This window comes from Rissa tridactyla, chromosome Z (genome assembly GCF_028500815.1).
Source record: "Rissa tridactyla isolate bRisTri1 chromosome Z, bRisTri1.patW.cur.20221130, whole genome shotgun sequence".
Classification (NCBI taxonomy): Eukaryota; Metazoa; Chordata; class Aves; order Charadriiformes; family Laridae; genus Rissa; species Rissa tridactyla.
In genome coordinates, this window is record NC_071497.1 from 75,044,242 (window position 1) to 75,067,112 (window position 22,871).

Here is a 22,871-nt window from a genome sequence, read left to right on the forward strand (position 1 = left end):
ACATCATTTTTTATTTCCACTGTTCATATTTACTCACTCTTAGTAAATAGGACATACTAATGTCCTACCTGCAAATTTTAGAGACGCAGATTAGTCTCAGCACATGCCTGGAAGATGGCCAGAGCTCTGGTAGCAGTCTTCTTACTCGATCTTCTCTCTGTTCTTTTGATGCTTCATCTTGTGAGGCAGTGGACTTCCATACGAGTGAGTGGGGCCAGCTTTTATAATTCTAAACTTTTGTGGGAGAACTTCCCTATCAGAGGTGTGTCTTTAAAGTGTCCCTGCATTAAGTGTAAAAGTTCTGAGCTAATTTTCATGGGAGTCTTTAAAATCTCATCACTTTTAATGTGGCTTATTGAAAAACGTCATGCAAGTGGAGGTCAGTAATGAGCTTTCAGAGGGCTAGTATTTTTCTTAATTTGGCAGGTATTTCAGTTTTATTGAAGAACTACTAAAGCACTTAAAAACTTGTTAGTCATGAAAAGATAACAGTTTAAGACTTCCGTGTTATTTTGAATGAAAGACTTGTGTTCCACTGCTTGGGAGAGAAAAGACCCAACACAAACGCCCCCCTTGCTAAGAAAGTAGTCAGCTGTATGATATGTGTACATCCACAGAAATTTCAAAATGACACAGCCTTTAAAATGGGGGTGGAAGAGAGGTAATAAAAGCCATTAAAGTGTATGCATAGATAGATAGCTGCTCCGGGTCTGTTTGTAGAACAGACAAGTATTAACCAGATCTGGGATTTTGAAACGTGTAGGCATTAGCTTAGCATGTTGGATTAATCGCTCACTGTCTTTTTTTCTAATACAGCCAGCAGCCAGCTTCGGGTGTAGCCTATTCCCATCCAACTACAGTTGCTAGCTACACTGTCCACCAGGCACCAGTGGCTGCGCACACTGTTACTGCAGCCTACGCTCCTGCAGCAGCCACGGTTGCGGTGGCCAGGCCCGCTCCCGTGGCCGTGGCAGCTGCCGCCACAGCCGCTGCCTACGGAGGCTATCCTACAGCGCACACAGCTACGGATTATGGTTATACCCAGAGGCAACAAGAAGCTCCGCCACCACCACCTCCTGTCACTACACAGAATTACCAGGTGGGTTCAAAAAAAAAAAAATTAACTTGTGTTGTATGATTTTTAAATGGTGCTTTAAAAGGAGGAGGCCTGTTTGGATAAAAGAATGTGATGATACTTATATTTTTTTTCTTCTGTGAATCACAGTTTCAGTACAACACAAATTACTTAGTAGCGAAAACTGATAAGATGTGAAGTGATTGCAGTCTCATATGGCCCTTATAGAAGATTATTAGCGCTAGCAGTGCAGAAGCTAAGATTTAGACATTCATACAATAAGCAAAGAACAGATGTTTGCCTCCAAGTGATTTTGTGAAACTGCTGCTGAAAAGAGTAGTACTGTCTTGTCTCAGCTAGCTGAAATGTCCGAGTGGCATGCAGTAAGCTGGGTCATGGAAATGATGTAGCTGAAAAAACTGTTCCAATGAAAATTTTCAGTGGAGGTAGAAGTGGTTCGCTTGTCAGATTCCTGGTTGCTACAGGAGTTCTAGTACCAAACATATGAGGATGGAAGATCACCCTAGCAGAGGAACTACCCTTTCGATAGTTTTTGAGTATTCTTTGTGAGATCACTGCCAAATGTCACGTGACTACAGGCTTCAACAAAAGGGGACTCTTTGTCTGTTTTCTTGGATATTGAAATAGTATGTCTTTTAATAATTTCTTATCTTTTATTCCTAAACTTATCAAGGTGTTACCTAGATTCTGATTTGTATTTTGGATTATACTGTTGCTGTGTGTTCTCGATTCTTTTGTACAGCTTTGATAATTTGTTAAATATGGTAATGAATCATAACGTAGGAGGCTTTCCAGTAGCATGTGTACTCCTAATTTACGAGATCAGTTATTAGATGCATCCAGATAAAAAAAAGAATCCCCTAAATTAAATAAAAACAATTCCAGTTTACAGAGGTTAGATGGAAAAGAGATTTTATTCTTATATTTCTTGGAAATAAAAAAAAAATTGTACATTTCAGCAATAGTAGTTCATGCCTTGCTACACCTCAGTTTACGCTTTACCATAAATATAATAAGGATGAGAGAATATATGTACGCCTTCTATGCTTACTAGCTATCCTCTGAGTTCTAGAGGTGTCAAATGGACTAGTTGCCATGCCATTATAGACTAGATATGGTTCCCTAATGGACCGGTTGATACACGAAAAAGTAGAAAGCTTTAAAGGTATCACTTTCATACTCTAAAAAATATAACCAAGATAAGTATTGCTAATGATGGGATTTTTAAAGCCAATGTAGTGTCATGTTTGTAAACTTGTGAGTTTATTGTGGTTTGTAGAAATTAACTTTTCGTGAAGATCTGTGGTGGTTTTTTGCTTCATATTTAACAGAGATGTAATCTGATACAGTCATTGTGAGAGACTAGTGAGAGTACTGCTTTTCATTAACAAAAATAGTTTGGTAGGGATAGTGATTTAATAGCTGGAGGTTAATTCCTGTATTAAGTCTGCAAAGGACAGTCAGGGTTGTTTTCAGGCCTGAAGTATCTGTAAACATGAATTTAATTTCTTTAATGCATTTATTCGTATATACTGTATCTGTGAACTATTTTAAATCTACTTTAGTAGACCAGAAGAAAATATGTTGTTTCTTTGACTCTGCTAATTACTTTTATTACTCCAGATATATACTTAAAGGAGAAATTTGCTGTTTTTTCTATTCTGAATTTTTAGGATTCCTATTCTTATGTTCGATCTACCGCCCCAGCTGTAGCTTATGACAGCAAACAATACTATCAACAGCCAACAGCGACTGCGGCGGCTGTGGCTGCTGCTGCCCAGCCTCAGCCTTCAGTAGCTGAATCGTACTACCAGACAGGTGGGTGGCATGATTCAAACTGCTGTCATTATGCACAGTCTGTGTGCTACTTTAACACCTTAAAAATAGTTTTTGAATATTTCATGTTATCCAGATTTCTTTTTTTCTTTTTTAAGTTTTGTCATGTAATCTCTGTCAACGTGTGCAAAAATTTGCTGCTCCTAGAACTTGAACATTGTCGTGACTTTGCCATAAGTAGCTATCTCTCAGGTTTGGATTGTTATTACATACACTTAGAACTTACTTCTAGGCAAATTTCTTGTTGGTTTGTCCAGAAACCTTGTTGAAGTAGGTTCAAATAGTGAATGGTGGGTTTAAATGATATCTTGCTTAGAGAGGCTCTTTTTTAAAATTGTTTAGTTACTTAATGTATGTAGTTCTTTAATTATTGGTATCATGATTGCTGCAAAGCATGGCATATATCTTATTTACTTTTTTTTACTTTAATTAGAAATAATAGTAAAGTGTAGGTATACTTTGGTTTAGTGTACTCTAGTAAAATCATTGAATGAGAAGGTTGTTTAAAAACACGGCAGAACACTTAAAAATAAATAAATAAAACTGAGGCTTACTGGTGTGAGCTATGACATGATTAACCAGTTTTGTGATAGATGCATGGTACATAATGCATAACCATGACTGTAACCATGCTGATTCCCTAGTGTATTGTTAAGTATCACTTAATATGGCTTGCATTTTCAGCTAAAACATATCAATGTTTGTACACTTTTATTTTCTGTCCTAATTAGCTCCAAAAGCAGGATATAGCCAAGGGGCAACTCAGTATACCCAAGCCCAGCAAACACGACAAGTGACAGCTATAAAACCTGCAACCCCAAGTCCAGCAACAACTACATTTTCTATATATCCGGTATCCTCTACTGTGCAGCCAGTAGCAGCTGCAGCTACTGTTGTTCCATCCTATACTCAAAGCGCAACGTACAGTACAACAGCGGTTACTTACTCTGGTAAGAATTTTGCATGTTATGTTTTTGGGATCTTTGCAGTTGTTACAAGAGAGGCTTTAAATACTCAGAATTTTAGCATCTCCTGTTCAATTACGTTATAATCTACTGAGAAGTATTGACCAGTTATATCATTGTAATGGCAAAATATTTTGCTGTATCTCTAAAAGAGGTTTGCTGTTTGTATGTGCCTGTTTTGTTACATGTGAGAATATAAAAAGTGTTGGCATCGCTACGTGCATGGTGTTTTGTGACTTACTGTAAGGTTTGGAGAGAAAAGACAGGGGATAGAAAAAAATGAGGGAACATATCCACACAAGTATTATCTACATCCACACAAATATTACCCCGGGAAATTGGAAGAGAGCATGCTGCTATCAAACAGTAGTTACAGAGACAGGGAGGAGCAGTCCAATATAAGTCTTGGAAGTTTGTGTTGTCTTGACCCAAAATAGGAGGAGAATGGAAGCTGAAAAAAAGACTTTCCTTCAAATGTTATAATTCCAAAAAGTAGTTAAAGATTAAAAGATATTAACTTTATGGCCAGATGGTAATCAACTGGCATATTATAGCTACCTTGAACTTTTTGTTTTGTTTTGTTTTCTGTTTTAAAAGGGATTTTAAGACTTCCTTGAGATAGAGCCTGATCAGAGGATTAGAATAGTTGAACGAGTAGATGTAGAAAGTTTATGGGAAAACTGGCTCAAAGGTATGAAGGCCCAGTTTCCTTGATTTATTCAGCTTTGATACTAGAAATCAAGGACTGCATAGCCAGATTTTAGTGGGCAAGCAGCTTCTCTGCACTAAAACAACGTAACTCAGGGAAATAGAATGTAGTAGCACTGGCCATTCTGTCTTTTATCTTCATTTTTTCCCCCCATCCTCTACATAATGTCTGCCCTCCTTGCCAGTTTGAAACTTCAGCAGCAAATCTGTTTCTGGAAGACTGCGTACTTCAAGTGGCCTTTGTTAAATCCTTTCTTAAAATTCTTGTTACATCGTACTCGGTTTTACCAGATGTACCAGGAAATTTCACATATTCTTTAGGGATGCTTTGATATATCTAGCATAACTGTGTGTCTGCAAAGATATGTCTAAAATGAAATATATTGCTGACATAATTGGTAGCTGTGTATTTGTAGACTGTGTAACGTCAAGAAAAATTCAGAACTGCCTAGCAAGATCTGAATAAATTGTTTATATCCTGCCCTCCCCCCCCAACTCTATTATGCAACATGTTTTGAATTAGTGTATTATGTAATTGATACATGATGTACAGTGATGTAACATTTATTTTATTTTGATCTTTGAGGTACCTCTTATTCCGGCTATGAAGCCGCAGTGTATTCAGCTGCATCGTCCTATTACCAGCAGCAGCAGCAGCAACAGAAACAGGCGGCAGCAGCAGCTGCTGCTGCTGCTGCAACAGCTGCTTGGACAGGGACCACCTTTACTAAAAAGGCACCATTCCAAAATAAGCAACTGAAACCAAAACAACCTCCTAAACCACCCCAGATCCACTACTGTGATGTTTGTAAGATCAGCTGTGCTGGACCACAGGTACCTGTATTACGTAATATTCTGCTATACACTTTAGTCATATTTTCTTCAGCTAAAAAACTGACCCCTTTAAGAATATTTGTTAATTTTTAAAGACCATGTTCTATACTTCTACTAAAGGAATAAATAAATGAAAATGTGCGCTATATAGAAAGAGTTCCTATGAGAAGACCAAAAGATGCATCTCCTGAGCTTGTACAGAGAAGCTTCAGCTGTGCTTTGGACTTCAGAAAGATTCTGAGCTTTGAAATTGATATGCTTTTTTACTGTAGCGAACTTCTTAGAAAATACTTTTTTTCGAAACTATTCTGTAAATTTTGGGAATGGTAAGCCTGAAAGTGTATTCTTCATTGTATTCCAGCACCCCCCTTCAGTTTCACAGTGGGTACAAGTGCGTAGAAAGTAGATACCGATTTATGCAGTGTTTATGTGTGCGTCTGGCTAAACAGTTCTTGCTCTTTAGGTAAACTTGTCATTATTTCTCACCCTCTCTGCTCTAGATTGCCAGTGTTGGTATAGAAACAAATATCAACTTCTGCATTTCATTTTCAGCACTTGATCTATGCACTACCTTCTTTTGGATTGTTTTTTTAATTCTCTGGATGCAGTTGATCACTGTGGTCTCGTAGTTTGAGGAAAATTCAAAACCAAGAATAATCTAATGCAATGCAGGAAACTGCAGTTTTCTGATCATATTGAGTTTTCAGTGGTATTGTACTGTTGACCAGTACTTGACTGAGGAAGCGAGAAGTTAGAGAAAAGCCCGTATTATATTACCTAAAAGTGGAATCCTGGTGGTGGAGAAGAAAATTGCTTGGTCTTAGAAGTGTCCTGCTAGTGCCTTAGAGATGTCACATGGAAGAAATGTTCAGTGTAGGAAGTATTTAATATACAAAGCATGTGTTTTATGCTATGTTCTGATTACATGTATTCACATGAATGATGAACGAGCAGTACAAGGACAGCTTATTGTGTGTGTATTGTTTATTTAAACAGACTTATAAAGAACACTTAGAAGGCCAGAAACACAAAAAGAAAGAAGCAGCATTAAAAGCTTCCCAGAACACCAATAACAGCAGCACTTCTGCTCGTGGAACTCAGAATCAGTTGCGCTGTGAGCTTTGTGATGTGTCTTGTACAGGGGCAGATGCTTATGCTGCCCATATCCGTGGAGCCAAGCATCAGAAGGTAAGACTTTTCTCTTGTTTTTATTGTACAAGTCAGTTGTATATTTCTTCCCCATCTTTTTTTCTCACCTGAGAGAAGGGGAGATACACAGAAACAATATAATTTGAATTATTTTGTTTAAAGGTGCTTAGTTCAGCTCTTTGTTTCAAACTTTAAGATCACTATTAGAAGGGCCTTATTGGGAGAAAGGAGGAAAAATATTGCCACAGAGTCAGTGAGAAGAGGATGTATTGGGTAAAGTATGTAAATCATAGGAAGAAGGCATAGAGTAAGATTGGAACATGTGGTAGCATGCTTGTACCCCCTCATTCTTTTCAAGACTTTTCTCAACGTTCGTCTTGTCTGTCTGGTGCTGTGAAGCTTAAAGTGCGCTTTGAAACACTGTAAGCACTGAGTCAGTGCCAAGGGACGGGACTATTTTGCATCATTCCTTGGTATTTCTTCCAAAGAAAATTGGCATATGGGAGCAAGGAACAGTATCCTGTAGTAGACTTTATAATGAGTATGTTTGGAAGACTTTTGGTAAGCACGTTTTCCCTGCTGTTTGGGTGCAGTTAGGTAGGCATTCTGGAATAAAGACTGTGGGCTGCACTGTGGACCCCTGTGACCTGTGTTTTAAATATGTCTGTACAATAGTAAATGCAATGGCAGTGTAGAATGTTTAGATATTACAGATTTTCCTCATAATTCTGGGTAGATTAATGTCAGTAACAAATACAGTCTTAATAGCTTTTACACTTCTTTTAATCTCGAACACTGTACAAAGTGGCGTCAGTAACACATCGTTACTATTAAAATAAATAAGTCTCATAGCAGATTTAAAACAATTTTCCCAACATAATTTTTTGTTAGTACAAGAGCAAAAATCATAATTTAGATAGACTTGCCGAATGTTCTTTCTTTCATTAATAAGTTGAGCCATTAAATTCTTGGGTTGTGCCCAATAACTCCATAGATATATGGAGTGTAGTATATATTATCCTTATATATTTAGGTGTAGCTTTCTCTTCCTCACGCATAGTCGCTAACCACTGCTAATTTGGTTGTCATCCAGTGTAAAAATGAAATCTCAAAGGACTCTATTTATTGCTGTAGTACACTGAAGAATCTTTTACATTCTACTAGAAAAACTAATTTTGAAGAGGTGCTTGACCTTGAATTTATAGTATTATGTGACAGTAATATGTCTGTATTCTGATGGGGAATGTACTTTAAAAAAAAAATTAGGAACGAAAAACCTAAGAAGCGTATGTGTAGAATTGTGTGCGTATCGTGATTGTGTACATGTGTTTGCATTGAAGGCATGTCTCACAGATTAGTTTTTTTTTTTTTTTTACTCCTACTTTCAAACCCAGTCTTTAGTTTTGATTTTGCATGTTTTGTTCTTACGGACTAAATGCATTGCCTTTTCAGGTGATGGTCAGCTGTCACCAAAAAGAAGTACTATCTCAAGCATGTTCTGGAAAGGCCTCTGCTCATTACTTTTAAAAATAAGCATGTACCTCTTTACTTTCTATCAGATACTGAATACTGATACAGATACTTTCTATCAGCTCTGAAATCTGCTTCTCACATCCTCCTTAACTGTCTCTGCAGATGCGCTATTTTTTAAAATGAAAAAGAAAGAAAACCTATGTCTAGGGAATCTGTTCGGTTCTGCTAGGTAACCTGGAAAGTTTTTTAATATGAATACTCTTAAAATGCAGTGATCAAAAGAGACAGTATTGTTGAATCTGAACTAAATAACTCTTATTTACAAATATTATTTGGAAGCAAAATAGTTCAATGTACTACACTATTTGGAGAGAGAGTGAAAAGGAACCAGCCAATGAAAACAGTCACATTGAAACAGTTTGAGCAAAATGTGTTCTTCAGTTGTACTGGCTTGGGAGTTTACTGGCTTTCAATTCTCACCCACACAGCTTTTGGAGTAAATGTCTGAATTTGGAATGGAAATAAGCAATGTGAAATAACTATTAACTGTTTCCGTGCTACAGATGACAAGAGCTTCTACATGTCCATTTTTTTTTTTTTTCTGTCAAGATAACTTTGCGTAAAGAAGCATTAGCTAACTTTTTAGTTATATTGATTTTTTTAGTTACAATGATGTTTGCGTTACGTGATTTTGTATAGTTATCCCAGGGAGATCATGCTATGAATTTCTCTTTATTGTTATAGGTAGTAAAGTTGCACACAAAACTTGGCAAACCCATTCCTTCAACTGAACCAAATGTGGTTACCCAAGCTACGTCCTCAACATCCACATCTGCTTCCAAACCAACTGCCTCGGCTTCAAATATAGCAACTAGCAGCAGTACTGTGAACTCCTCTGTTGCATCCTCTGCAGTGAAAATTCTTACTCCCACAGCAAACACACCACTTAACACTGCGTCCAACAACAAAACGTCTGCAACCGCTGCTAATATAGCTGTAAAGAAAATATCTACACCGAAAATAAACTTTGTTGGCAAGTACAGAAGTCAGTCTTTATTTTGAAACCTAACCTATTCTATATTTTTTTAAGACTTAGTGCAGCAAATACAAGCGTATTTAGTTAATTATATGCATGAGTAACTCTGTTGCATCTAAAAGAATTACCGATAGGTGAAAACAAGAATGTATATAGAAGTTTTGCTTCGAAATTTACAGTGTTTTCTGCCCAGTTGTCTCCACCTGGCCTCTCTTGGCAGCTTCTCCCACCTTCATAAGAAGCACCCCCTGTTGGTTTCTTATGTAGTAGCTGCAGGAGTATTGCAGTTTATACTGTAGTTGGTCCTAATTTCAGTTTACAGCCTGGGCTATTAAGGCAACCTGCAGTAAATTGGCAGTTAATAACTGGGCAAACTTAATTATAAACTTTATTATTAAAAATAAATTTGCTGAGTTGTTCCAATTCAGTCCTATCTCTTTTGAAAAAACTTGAAAATTAGTAATGAATATTGCAATTATATAAAGCAAAAGAATTTCTTGCTAAAATAAAAAACTAAGTCTTCAAATAATTTGAATGTTGTCAAACTTATTTTTAAAAATCTTTAATTGTATTTAAAATATGTTTAAGTTTTAGCTAATTTTAAAAGACAATGCTTTGGACAGAACACTGATATTTGCAAATAAAGTCTTCAGTTTGCACATCATGTGTAATCACATTCTCGTTTTATGAAAGTTAACAATTTAACTTTTTTGATTTGTAGGTGGCAATAAGCTTCAGACAACAGGAAGTAAACTGGAAGAAATGAAATCAGCTGAAAGTGTTAAAACAACCCCTGCTGCTACAGTACAAACACAGGAAGTAAAACCAGACACAGCAGCTGAACCAGTGACTCCCACAACTCTTGCTGCCTTGCAGAGTGATGTCCAGCCAGTGGGCCATGACTATGTGGAGGAGGTATTGATATGAAAATTTGTGTTATTTTTTAACTATTTTAGTGAAGAGTTGCTCAACATGGAACAGAATCAGAGAATGGTTGAGGTTGGAAGGGACATCTGGAGATCATCTGGTTCAGCCCCCCTGCTCAAGCAGCTTGAGCCACTGCCTAGGACTGTGTCCAGACAGCTTTGGAATATCTCCAGGGATGGAGACTCCACATTTCAGATTACATTTCTACCCACTCTGCTCCAGACAGTGCTTTTTATCCAAACAGCCTAGCTTCCTCAAAGCAGCTTCTTGTAAAGTTACCCATGCATTGACAATATTTCCCTTGCATCAAATATCATGACATGCCATACTAATATAAATACGAAGGAAGACTCAGAACCAATCCCTAGGGAACTCCACTGCAATTACTCCTATTTAATAATCACTCTGCTAATTCTACTAACCACCTCCACCAGGCTCCTTCTACACTATTCTTTTACTAATCTCTACCTTAAGTAACAATTTTCCGTACTGCTCCACATCAAGTATTTCAACTTAGGCCCAATAAATAAGAGTCCAAAAGATCTAGGCACGTGATCAAGTTATTAAAGCAACAATGAAATACAGTATGTCAGCTGAGCTACGGTAACAAACCACAGGCACGTTCTTCACCACAACAAAGTAATTCAGTTTAGCTTAATCTCCTAAGAGAGTGGGAAAAAGTTGAACCAAATTACTCCGTCTGTTCTGTGGGCTAAGGACATGCAAACAGGTACTGCAGCACAGCAGGCAGAGAAGCTAACGCATTGACCAGGTAGCAGCCAGTTTTATTTGTAGGTCAATTCTTCTCTCCCGCAAAGTAAATTTTAATACCGCTATTAGCATCTTTGTGTTCAGTGAATTCCAGCTCTCTTTATATGAAAAAATACTCAGTCCAATTGGCTTTATTAACTAGGTGAAGCTTACAAATCGCAGAACAACTTAGGTTCGACCAAAGACTTGGAGGTCATCTCTTCTAACCCAGTGCTCAAATCAGCTAATTTTGAAGTTACATGAAGTTTCTCAGGGCTTTGTCCAGTCAGGTTCCCGTCACCTCCAAGAATGGACGCTGCAAGACTGCTCTAGACAATCTGTTCCAGTGTTTGAGCACCCGCACTGTCAATAATTTTTTCCTTAGTTTATAAAAGCTTTGGTTTCAAAAGCAGATGAGCTCTAGACCCACATTTACTTAAGGCAAACCCAGTTTGTGACCATTCAATTCAATGTAACTTCATATTACAATTCTTACAGTGTTTTAATTTACTATCAAAATAAACATCATTCTTTGGTTTAAGAACTTACGGGTGAAGGACTTGGCAGCTTCAAATAGTACTCTTACTCTGCTGTAGTGCTATGATATTACCTCTTCCACCAGAAATTTTCATTCCAACAGAATGTGTTTTATTCATACGACACCTGCTTCTTTAGCTGCTCATAATGGTAACAGTGCTTCCCCACCACGCTGACTTTGATTTCCATTTTCTAAGAACAACACAAATTCTTAGATGCTCGTCTTCCAGCTCAAATTTCTGTTTCACTGCATTTTCACTATCCCAGTCAGAGCCAGTTTACAGTCTACATGTTGCACTCAATTGTTCTGCTCCAGGTTCTGTAGATGTTTCAGTCAAGCACACAAGGTCATTTCCAGTCTCTCCCTACCTGCTTTAAACTACTACATGCATATCGCTATTTCCCCCTGCTCTTTGCTTCCTCCTCCCAAATAAGCTTCCTTCTGTTCAGAAGTTTTACGCCCCAGCGTATAATTAGCTTGCCCTCATCTTCCACATCCTAAGTAACCTCAAGATCCAGACAATTAATTCTTTATTCCCAATTATTGTATTACAGTGCACGAGGTAAGTATTTTTTGTAAAATATCTTTGACTTAAATCTTTGAATAACGCCTATTCTAACTTCTTCTGACACTAATGATGGGAAATACTAACGTTTCCGAGGCATTAGTATCAGAACAAGTGCCATGTATTATGAAATACCATCACGGTATTAAACCTACTAGCAAGACTGACTGCAGTGAGCTGTGACCATGTATCTCTCTCCACACTCATCTCCAGCTCCACGTCAGTCTGATTTTCTGGGGTGTGAAGGAACACACTGGTTCACGATCTTGCAGAACTCATCCCAGAGCAAAGGACACAGCAAAAATTAGCTTTGTCCACATTGCTGTTCATTAAGTGAAAGTGTGTTTTCCCAAGACAGGTGCCTGTTTTGCCCTGGTACTTTGCAAGCTGGACATAAGGCCAACACCGCAGCTGCTTTCACCGTATCAACATTTGACGTAGCTGCGTATACTCAGTACTATGATTCTGAAACAGTATAACGTGTAAAAATCTCTTTCTCATTTGCAAAGTCTCCACTCGGAAACACCGAGGCATCAAAGAATTATGAAGATCTCCCTGCCCGATTCTACACCACAAAATCTATTAAGCTATAGTACGGCTTTAAAAAAATGCATAATTCCATGTAGATGCTTAGCCAGGAAAAAATCTAGCCTGAACACTTACGTTTGTCCAAGTTGTATGAAAACACCAGCATGCATTTCTTTTTGTAAAATATAGTTCTTGCAGGTTTTTTTTTTCATTTAAAGAAGTGATTTTCAGGCTAGCTTAGCATAACATTTGAGCTACTCTTAAAATAATTTTAAAAATACAAATGTTTTGAACTAAAAAATCCCCACTAATTAAGACTTATTTCTTGAATTCTAACTTTTAAGAACATTTGAAAATTTTAGCATGAAGGAGACCATATTCGTAGAGACCTAACTGCCAGATTTCTCAAGGTTTCAAAGATTATTCTGTTAGTAGCAGAATAGCAAAAAATACAGTTTTGTAGTTTTTCTTTCAGGGCTGTGAAAACTGAGACAAGTATGACCTGACTCTAAAAAAACTGAGAGGGGCACTAGAATCTGCTGCTGCTCCAGATCCTAACCTGGGAAGGGGCACTACTGAATAACTGGTCAGATGAAGTTTCAAGTGTGTTAACGGAACCTGGGCAAAGCAAAAATAATATAATAATAACTAGAAAATAATAATAAAGCGAGCTTTTCTCCTCCTAAACACACTTGACAATAAACAGCACAAAATGGTGAAATGAAATATCACACTACAGTAAGCTGTACTTTAGAAGTGGCTTCACTTCTGTTTCTCTACAGCCTGTCACTCACTACGGGCATAAAATCCGGATGAAGACCAAATATGTTTTTTTGGAACTTTAATGAAAAATTTTATTTCCTATAATTACAATCTTGTGAAACAAACATTGTTTGTAACGCAATTCACTAAGAATCCAAGGAGAGGCCTGAAGGCATGCAAATGTGCAATCCCGTCTTGAATTGTTAAATTTCAGCAGCTCCGAGTAACACATGCTACGGTTTAACTACATAAGGCCTGAGAAAGACGGCGCTTTGTAGCAATTTTTACTTTCCCTTCCTCTTCCTTGTTTCTAAAAACATCCTTGCACCATACCATTACAAACAAAAAAGACTGATTGCTATTAGATATCTAAAGCATATACTATCAATAACTCACCTCTGAGATTAACATCCTCATGTTTTCAGTACACCCTTGCTGCTTTGTTAATCTTCGCATACAGTCTCACAACCTGATTTAAATCCAATTAAATTCCGCAGTGTTTTCCTCACCGTACATCGCAATATAACTGCAAGCGTCTCTACAGTGATGCAATATGTGCTCCGTATCTGCTTTCCTTTACTCACACAACGGACAGCCCATTGCCTGTACTGCTTTCTTCATCATCAAAACATGGATTTTATTCAAGTCTAGTCAACATCCATGTCCACAATGATAATATACAAGACAAAAAGAACCGAGCTTGAGACGCTACATTTGCCTGAAAAAGTACCAACTACAAACATCTTCCCTGTCAAAATCACAGAATCAGAGAACGGTTGAGGTTGGAAGGGACCTCTGGAGGTCATCTGGTTCAGCCCCCCTGCTCAAGCAGCTTGAGCCGCTGCCTAGGACTGTGTCCAGACAGCTTTGGAATATCTCCAGGGATGGAGACTCCACAAGTTCCCTGGGAAACCTGTGCCAGTGCTCAGTCACAGTAAAAAAGCGTTCCCTGATGTGCAGCGGGAACCTCCTGTGTTGCAGTTTGTGCCCATTGCCTCTGGTCCTGTCACCGGGCACCACTGAAAAAACCCTGGCTCGGTCCCCTTTGCATCCTTTCTTCAGGTACTTACAGACATTAAGAAGATCCCCCCTCAGCCTTCTCTTCTTCAGGCTAGACAGTCCCAGCTCTCCCAGCCTTTGCTCATAGAAGAGATGCTTCAGTCCCTTCAAAGGCCTTGTGGGCCTTTATTGGACTCTCCCCAGTATGTCCAGTCTCTCTCGTACTGGGGAGCCCAGAACTGGACACAGCACTCCACGTGTGGCCTCACCAGTGCTGAGTTAGAGGGGAAGGATCTGCTGGCAATACTTTGTCAGATGCAGCCCAGCACGCCATTTGCCTTCCCTGCTGCAAGGGCACACTGCTGGCTCCTGTTCCGCTTGGGTGTCCACCAGGACCCCCCAGGTCCCTTTCTGCCAAGCTGCTTCCCAGCTGGATGATCCCCAGCGCATCTCGGTGCAAGGGGTTGTTCCTCCCCAGGGGCAGGACTTTGCACTTGTCCTTGTTGAACTTCATGAGGTTGCTGGCAGCCCATTTCTCCAGCCTGCTGAGGTCCCTCTCAATGTCAGCGCAACCCTCCTGTGTAGCAGCCACTCCTCCTAGTTTTGTGTCATCAGCAAACTTGTGGAGGATGCACTCTGCCTCATCATCCAGATCATTAAAGAAGATATTAAACAGGACTGGACCCAGTATTGACCCCCAGGATACACTGCTAGTTACTGGCGTCCAACTAGGCTTCATTCTACTGATCACGACCCTCTGCGCCTGGACATTCCACCAGCTTTCAGCCCACCTCACTGTATGCTTATGTAGCCCATGCATCAACAGCTTGTGTATGAGACTGTGTCAAAGGCCTTACTGAAGTCTAGGTAGACAATATCGTCTGCGCTCCCCACATCTACCAGGCTGGTCATTTCATCACAGAAGGTCATTAAGTTGATCAAGCATGACTTCCCCTTGGTGAAGCCATGCTGACTACTCCTGAGGATTTTCTTGCCCTTAATGTGCCTGGAAATGGTTTCCAGGATTAGCTGCTCCATCACCTTCCCAGGAATCGAGGTGAGGCTGACTGACCTGTAATTCCCTGGCTCCTCCTTGAAGATAAGAATGGCAAGGCATTGAACCTGCAAAGGCTTGTGCATATGTTTGCATTTTTGTATTGTGCATCTTTCTTTTTTTTGTGTATCTTTCTTTTATGCTTAGTGGGGCATTCTTCATGTGGACGGCATGAGATATGTGGATGAAGCCTAACATTTTTTCATGATTTGCAAGTTTGTAATTATTCAACTCAGTATCTTCAGGCTCAAGTTTATAGCTGTGTACTGTTCGGAGTGGAAGAACTTTGTTCATTACCAAACACAGTGGTGTGTCTGTCAGAATTGAAAGTTCTACTTTGTTTTCTTTCAGTTACTGTGTGAACTTTTTAGACAATTTTGAGATAGGTGGATGTTATCCAGTGTCACTAAATTAGATTTATTTTTACATCAGCTTTGGGTTTTTTAAAAAAAAAAGAAGCCAAATATGTTATAACTTTACTTTCCAGGTAAGAAATGATGAAGGAAAGGTGATCCGCTTTCACTGTAAACTTTGCGAATGCAGCTTTAACGATCCTAATGCCAAGGAGATGCACCTGAAAGGGAGGCGGCACAGACTTCAGTATAAGGTTAGTAGAAATGGTGATGCTTCTATCTGAAAAGCCACCAGAAGTCAGCTGACTGATTACATGTTCTTATATTTAAAGACTAGACAAAAGTAGGTACTCTGAGTAAACTACATATAAAAAAAAGGTAGAGAAATATATTTCTTAGGGATTATAGTCTTTAAAGAAGTAATGCAGGCTGTGAAACGGTATTTTGGTTTGCGTTTCTTTTAAACATTTTGAACATTGCTTTCAGGCAACCTTTGCAATGTTAAAATATGGTACAAGGTATGCAAGCAACAGTAGGCGCTTTGTGTTGTTTACCATGAATTTCAAATAGCGTAAAATAGTAGTGCTCAATGTTTTTGCCAGGATAAACCAAATAAACCATTTGTGGAGACATCTCAGAAATAAGTGTTGCATATTTTGCAATCATGAGTGGAGATGCACCAGTAACAACATACGGTGTGCATTTTGATCGTTGTAAGATTATATTGGAAGAATCTAGTGTGGTCACAGGAGATACAATGGACCTGCATAATCATGAAAAGGATGAAAGAAGAGAAAAAATTGACAGAAAATTTTATTCAGGAACTCATGATTATGCTGCTGTATGAGGGACCCCTCAGGAACAGGGCATCAGGAATCACACTGTGGTTAGGATGGAATGTTTTTTCAGGCTATGGAGTAGTCATCTTACGACAGAATGAACAAGTTACGCAGTATTTCATGTAATATTTTAATCTTAAATTGCTTTGTTCTTTTATAAGTGAAGAGGGAATTCATGCTATTTGTAATATGTTGCTATTTCTTTCCTTTAAAATATAGCACACAGATTTTTCTTCTTCAACTACTCATTCAATGCAGTTCTAAAACTGCATTTTACTCCCCTTGAATTTATTGTAGACTAATATCGTGTGTTAAATATGTGAGAACTGTGTAGCCTTGAGATGAGTAGAGGAAAAACAACATTTAATTCATTATTTTTCTGAACTAGAAAAAAGTAAACCCAGACTTACAAGTAGAAGTAAAGCCCAGTATTCGAGCAAGAAAAATTCAAGAAGAGAAGATGAGGAAACAGATGCAGAAAGAAGAATACTGGAGAAGACGAGAAGAGGAAGAACGCTGGAGGATGGAAATGAGGTAATGCATTCTGTTTTATCAATGAATGACACAAAGCTGCAGTCAGATTATCTAAAACTAACTATGCTTCTGTAGTTACTTATTTTGAATACTTGTTTTGGGAACTCTGTACTGTCTTGTTGTAAATTAAGTTGTCATTATCCCTCTGGGGTTTTTGTTTGTTAGTGTTCAATTCTTCTGAGGAATGCAGACTTACTAGAATTATTTTGCTATAAATTTAGACCCTCTTTCAAAATAACCATTCATTTTAGTTACCCTCTGCAGTTCGGTGGTATTTGCTTATGACTACTAGAAATGAGTTAGTGAGGACATAGAAGAATTTATGTAGAATGGTTGCAAGTATTAACTGCTATATAAAGAGAACAATTGATGCACTTCAGGCGATATGAAGAGGACATGTACTGGAGGAGAATGGAGGAAGAGCAGCATCACTGGGATGACCGTCGCAGAATACCAGATGGAGGATATCCTCATGGTCCTCCAGGACCTCTAGGCCTGCTGGGAGTTAGACCAGGAATGCCTCCTCAGCCCCAAGGACCAGCAGTGAGTTTTTTAACTTGAGAAAAAAAATGAAATCATACTTATCAGGAGCCACAGTTTAGAACTGTAAATTATTCAGTGCTGCTTCAGTTGTCTCCAGTGTTCCTTCATAATGGATTTGGAAAAGTGAAGACAAAATTACATGCTAATGAAACTGTGTAGGTGGACGTGTCTTCCAAAATAAGTCCACTGAAATGACAAAAGGATGCCTTAAAGACAAATACTGTTTCTTCTGAAATACAAATCACTCTGGATTTGTGTGCTACTTTTAATTTTATTTAATTGCATTATACAACATTATTTATCTAATTGTGGACAAATGTATGGATAAAGAGTGGTTGGATGGTCAGTCCCAGAGGGTAATGGTTAGTGGTGGGTCGTACCCTACCTGGAGGTCGGTAACAAGGGCAGTCCACATGGGTTTGTCGTGGTATGTGTCTCATTAGCACCTTATCAATGATCTGAAAGGTGATGGAGTGAGTGCACACTCATAAGGTTTGCAGCTGGCACGAAACTCAGTTAGTTTCGGGTGGGGAGAACAGCTGATACCTTTGAGGGCAGGGCTGCCATCCAGAGGGACCTAGGCAGACTGGAGGAGTGGATCAACAAGAACTTTATGGAATTATGCAAGGATAAATGCCTAATGCTGCACTTGGGAAGGAATAAGCCCTTGCACTGATACAGGCTGGGGGGTGACAGGCTGGGTAGCAGCCCAACTAAAAGGAATCTGAGGATGCAGATAGCAAGCTGAACAGGAGTCAACAGCGTACCCTGGCAGCAATGAAGGCCAACAGCATCCTGGGTTATATTAGCAGGGGCATAATCGGTAGAGGAAGGATCAGCTTTCGTTAGACCCAAACTGCAATACTGCATTCAGTTTTGGTCTTTCCAGTACAATAAAGAAACTACAAATCATAGCAGGTTTGGGATGGGGCTGCCAGGATGGTCAGAGGACTGGAATGCATACCCTGTGAGGAGAGACTGATGGATCTGGGCTCATTCAGCCTGGAGAAGAGGAAGCTTCAGTGCGATATAATAGCCTTCTAATACCTGTGCATTATAAAGACAATGGAGCCAAGGCTCTCTGTAGTCATGAGAGAGCAAGATAAAACCAGCTTAAGCTGAGACAAAAGAGGTTTGGGTTGAAAACAGGAAATAAATTATTTCACACAGATGTTTTGCGGCCCCCATCTCTGGTGGTTTTCAAAAATCAACTAGATAAAGCCCTGAGCAGCATGATATGGTCTTATAGCTGGCCATGGTTGGGCAGGAGGTTGGACTAGAGGACCTCCTGATGTCCCTTCCCATTTAATTTCTCCCGTGATTCTGTGAAAGCAATCATGGATACTTTATTTTGCAGCAATATGCAAGTATTTCCCAGTTGATAGGCAATAGATATTTATCTTGGGGAGATACATTTGATCCTAGGATTTCATAATTTGTTTAATTTTGATACATTTCATGTTTTTTCAGACATGATTGATTGTGACAAGTGCAAGTTGTTAAGGACACTTCAGTTCATGATTTGTTACATTGCAGCTATTTGACTTTTGACTATGCAGTTGTTTAGCTATATGTTTGAGTTTTGGTCACTTACCATTTGTGAACTTGGAAGTGTACCCAGATTTCAGAAATATGCTTTTTTGTCTGTTCAGCCTCTACGCCGCCCTGACTCCTCTGATGACCGCTATGTCATGACCAAACACGCCGCTATATATCCAACAGAGGAGGAACTCCAAGCAGTCCAAAAAATTGTTTCTATTACTGAGCGGGCTTTGAAACTTGTTTCTGATAACATGACTGATCATGAAAAAAGCAAGAACAAAGAGGGAGATGATAAGAAAGATGGCAGTAAAGACAGGTATTATTTTTTTTTAATCACTTCTTAAGAATGTCATCATTTGTTTCTGAAGTTTTTCCTTACACTGTTACCAGTGCTTCCAGAGATTCTGTTTGGTTTTTGATATGGTATATGTCACTGTGGCCTCAAAAGTATGTGGCATACCCCTATTTTATTTCACTTTTCGTTCTTCTTAGTTTTAAGTTTTTTATATTATCTTAAATGCAACTTTTAACTGTAATTCACAGAGCTTTGAAAGGAGTTTTGCGGGTAGGCGTTTTGGCTAAAGGTTTGCTACTCCGTGGAGACCGAAACGTCAATCTTGTTTTGTTATGCGCTGAGAAGCCTTCAAAGACATTACTCAGCCGTATTGCTGAAAGTCTTCCCAAACAACTTGCAGTAAGTAGAATTCAGATTTTTTTTATTTGAGTTTTTGTAAAAATACTGTAAAAATCTGTCCTCAAGTCTAACGTCTACAGGGCTCACTGTGCCACGTTTTATAGCTCAGGTTCAGTTTCTTTCCATTTTCTGAGCGTTGCCATCTGAATTCAGGGACTGTGCTGCCTGTTTTGCTTTCTGTATGTTGTGTCCACATAAGCGTCTAGGTGTTTATGCTAGTGGTATCATATCCATCATCATTTAATAGATTTCATTTAATTGGGAAGTAGAAATGAACAGAAGAAAGACTATTACTTAGTTACCAGCAGCAGTAGAGGTAATTCGTGGAGTGTTAAAGGAAGCTTGCTGCCTGAGGGTCAAAGTTCTCCATCAACGCCAGTCTGTTTGTACTTACATCTTGTTTCCAAGTTGCATATGTCAGTGCTTTGTAGTTCCACAATTAGTTAACTATGTCCTGTGTGTTTGGTTATTTAGTTTGTCCCTTAAAAAAAAAAAAAAGTACATGCAGTTTTAGACCGTTCAGCAGAATTCTTACAAACCATTTGCTCTATTTCCACAAGAAATGAAAATATAAAAGAAAGTCTTTGCTGAACAAAGCCTGTCCACCATTGTTATAGAATGCTTGTCACAACATGAGTATTTCAGTGTGTTCTGGTGAAATGTTCAGCAGAATCGGTGGCATGGTAGAAGTTTCAGCAGGATCAGATTAATTAGAAAATACTCTTGAGTTTGGTCTTTTTTGAAGTAACAGAACATAAGAAAATTTAGAAACTGCACATCTTGGTCTGGCTCTGTGGAAAAGTCACTTGTCCCTCTATTTATGGAAGAAGGTGACAGAGGTGCCTACAGCTTTCTTTTGGGGGTGTATAGAATCATTGAATGTAGTTGCAAGAAGCAATTCAGAATAACCACCTTATTAGTTACTCTTACATTTTTTCCCTGGTGTTTATCATGCTCTTTGTTCTTACCGTGTTGTGACAGCCAAGTATAGGATGTACCTAGCAGTACCCATCCTGTAACTGCAAGCTTGAAGAACATTGTTTCTTTGAATACAGAGGTATCTGCTTCATATAATTATATTGCGTTTCTGTCTTTCTGTTAAAAAGACTCTTGAAATCCGTTTACTTCCCCGTACTTTTATTGTCTACATGCTAATGGAAATTTCTGTTTCTCGATATTTAGGTAATAAGTCCTGAGAAATACGATATCAAGTGTGCAGTCCCAGAAGCAGCAATAATTTTAAATTCATGTGTGGAACCCAAAATGCAAGTTACTATCACACTGACATCTCCAGTCATTCGGGAGGAGAACATGAGGGATGGAGGTTGGGAAGTTGTTAAAGATGTTAATTCTTTCTCACCTGTTTTTTTATGTTTATCTATGTTCTGCTTAAGATGGCATTAAGGTCCTGGAAGGCAACATGCTGGCACGTGTATTTGATCAAAACCTTGTTTTTTAACAACCAGTCTCGGTAGAGAACAGTTGGTTAAAATAAATGCTTATATGATGCGTTTATTTAATTTTAAAAATTTCTAACTTCATGTCCAACCTCAGCTTTCTGGAAAAGGTACAAACTTGACTATTTTTTTCCTGTCTTTTAAAATTATGTGGAAAAATAAGTACTTTATAGCAAGTGGCTGTAAACTGGCTTTCTAGAGGAGTCTTGCCCTAAGAGAAAGATTGTATGGTTTTAGAAAATCAAATCACAGGTTTTTGGGTTTAACTGGATCAGTATTACCATCACTTACACATTCCAAATAGCAGCGCCACTTGAAATGCATTTTCATGATACTTTTGGTGGTAACAGTGCTTCTAACTTTAAAAGGCAATGCGATTTTTTCCAGCTCTCTGAGGTTGCTTTTTGGTCTGGAGTGCTTTTTTGAGTATATTTAGGCTCCTGGTATTACAATCAGTCTTCTATCCAACTGGCAAACCCAGACTAGTACAACAAGAGAAATGGCTTTGTCGTTGAGCTGAAGCAGAACGGGGAGCTTGTAAATCAATTTACTTTTCTGAAGTCCACAGTTTCTCTGGTGCCAGCAGTGTTGCTTTAGGGTCTGTTCTGTAACACTTTCAAAGCTCCAGAAGCTTTTAAGCCAACAAGCATGATTAACGTCTGCAGTACATTGGTTCTTTTTGTTTACGGGTCAGATAAAATTAACTTTTGTTTCCTTTTAATCCAGTATTTTCATAGTGGAAAGAGATCAATGGCAAACAGGGTTCTGGTGTTTGCCAGTGAACCTACAAATAGGAAATCTGAGGCTATCTTAACACTTCTCATATGCAGGTCGAAAAAAATTGTATGTGTGTATGTATACATGTGCTTGTGTATATACGTATTTATATAAGCCACGGAGGTTTTTTTATTTCATCTCATCATTACATGTCCTCTAAAATACTTGAGGTTTTTATATTGCATTAGTAAATGTTCTGTAGCTGTGACCAGTGCATCGTAAGCAAGCAGTGTTAACAAAGTCGTCCTACGTAATCAAAAAGAAAAATTTAAAGATGCATTCTCTGGTTTGGATGACTACTGAAGAGTCTTTAAGAGTGCTTTGTACATGATTTTTAACTTGTGAATATTATCCTAGCTATAAAGGCTTTGTACATGTACTGTCACACCCAACCAATTCTACCTTTTTTTTGATAAAGTGTAACGTGACTCTTGGTTTGTCTATGCTGAATCAGACTTCACATATTATTCAAGTTCTTTAACTTGATACTTTAATTTAACAATCCTTTAACTTAAAAGATTTGATTATTAGATTAACCATTAAATGAAGTTAACCTTAAACACCATGTTTATTCCTTAATGTATTCTGCAAAAGTGCAGTATTGATCCCTGCCACAATACGCAATTTCAATTACGTGGTTTCTGGCCTAAAATCTAAGATATGGACTGAAAATAAAACAAATTTCAAACTACTACCATCAATCCCTTAATTTATACCACTTAAAGGAAACAAATCTGTATTTTTGTCTGACCCACACTTGAGTTAAAATGATCATTGTGAGTTTATTCACTGCTGAACGCAGTACTGCCTCTAGGCAGGCAAAATCAAGTTAGATTTCTCTTCAAGACACTGAGCAGTATAAAATGGATGTGCAGAAAAGTTCGCTTTTGAAACTAGAGCAAATAGAAGACT

General features: G+C 38.5%; 1 protein-coding gene across 6 annotated transcripts in view; it reads left to right on the forward strand.

The window, feature by feature from the left end:
* Positions 1-22,871, forward strand: part of ZFR (zinc finger RNA binding protein) — a 50,260-nt gene that overhangs the window by 16,804 nt on the left and 10,585 nt on the right. For 5 of the 6 annotated variants that reach the window (XR_008463706.1, XR_008463707.1, XR_008463708.1 and 2 more), the window contains exons 3-15: positions 817-1,099; positions 2,770-2,914; positions 3,664-3,882; positions 5,192-5,439; positions 6,436-6,627; positions 8,806-9,106; positions 9,819-10,012; positions 15,708-15,827; positions 16,801-16,946; positions 17,327-17,489; positions 19,142-19,347; positions 19,575-19,725; positions 20,908-21,049. Coding sequence is in view for 2 of the 6 variants with exons in the window: in XM_054184908.1 (XP_054040883.1) it covers positions 817-1,099; positions 2,770-2,914; positions 3,664-3,882; positions 5,192-5,439; positions 6,436-6,627; positions 8,806-9,106; positions 9,819-10,012; positions 15,708-15,827; positions 16,801-16,946; positions 17,327-17,489; positions 19,142-19,347; positions 19,575-19,725; positions 20,908-21,049 (2,510 nt within the window). In the remaining 4 variants the exon portion in view is untranslated. The remainder of the gene's footprint in view (positions 1-816; positions 1,100-2,769; positions 2,915-3,663; positions 3,883-5,191; positions 5,440-6,435; positions 6,628-8,805; positions 9,107-9,818; positions 10,013-15,707; positions 15,828-16,800; positions 16,947-17,326; positions 17,490-19,141; positions 19,348-19,574; positions 19,726-20,907; positions 21,050-22,871) is intronic. The other variant, XM_054184909.1, reaches the window with a different exon arrangement.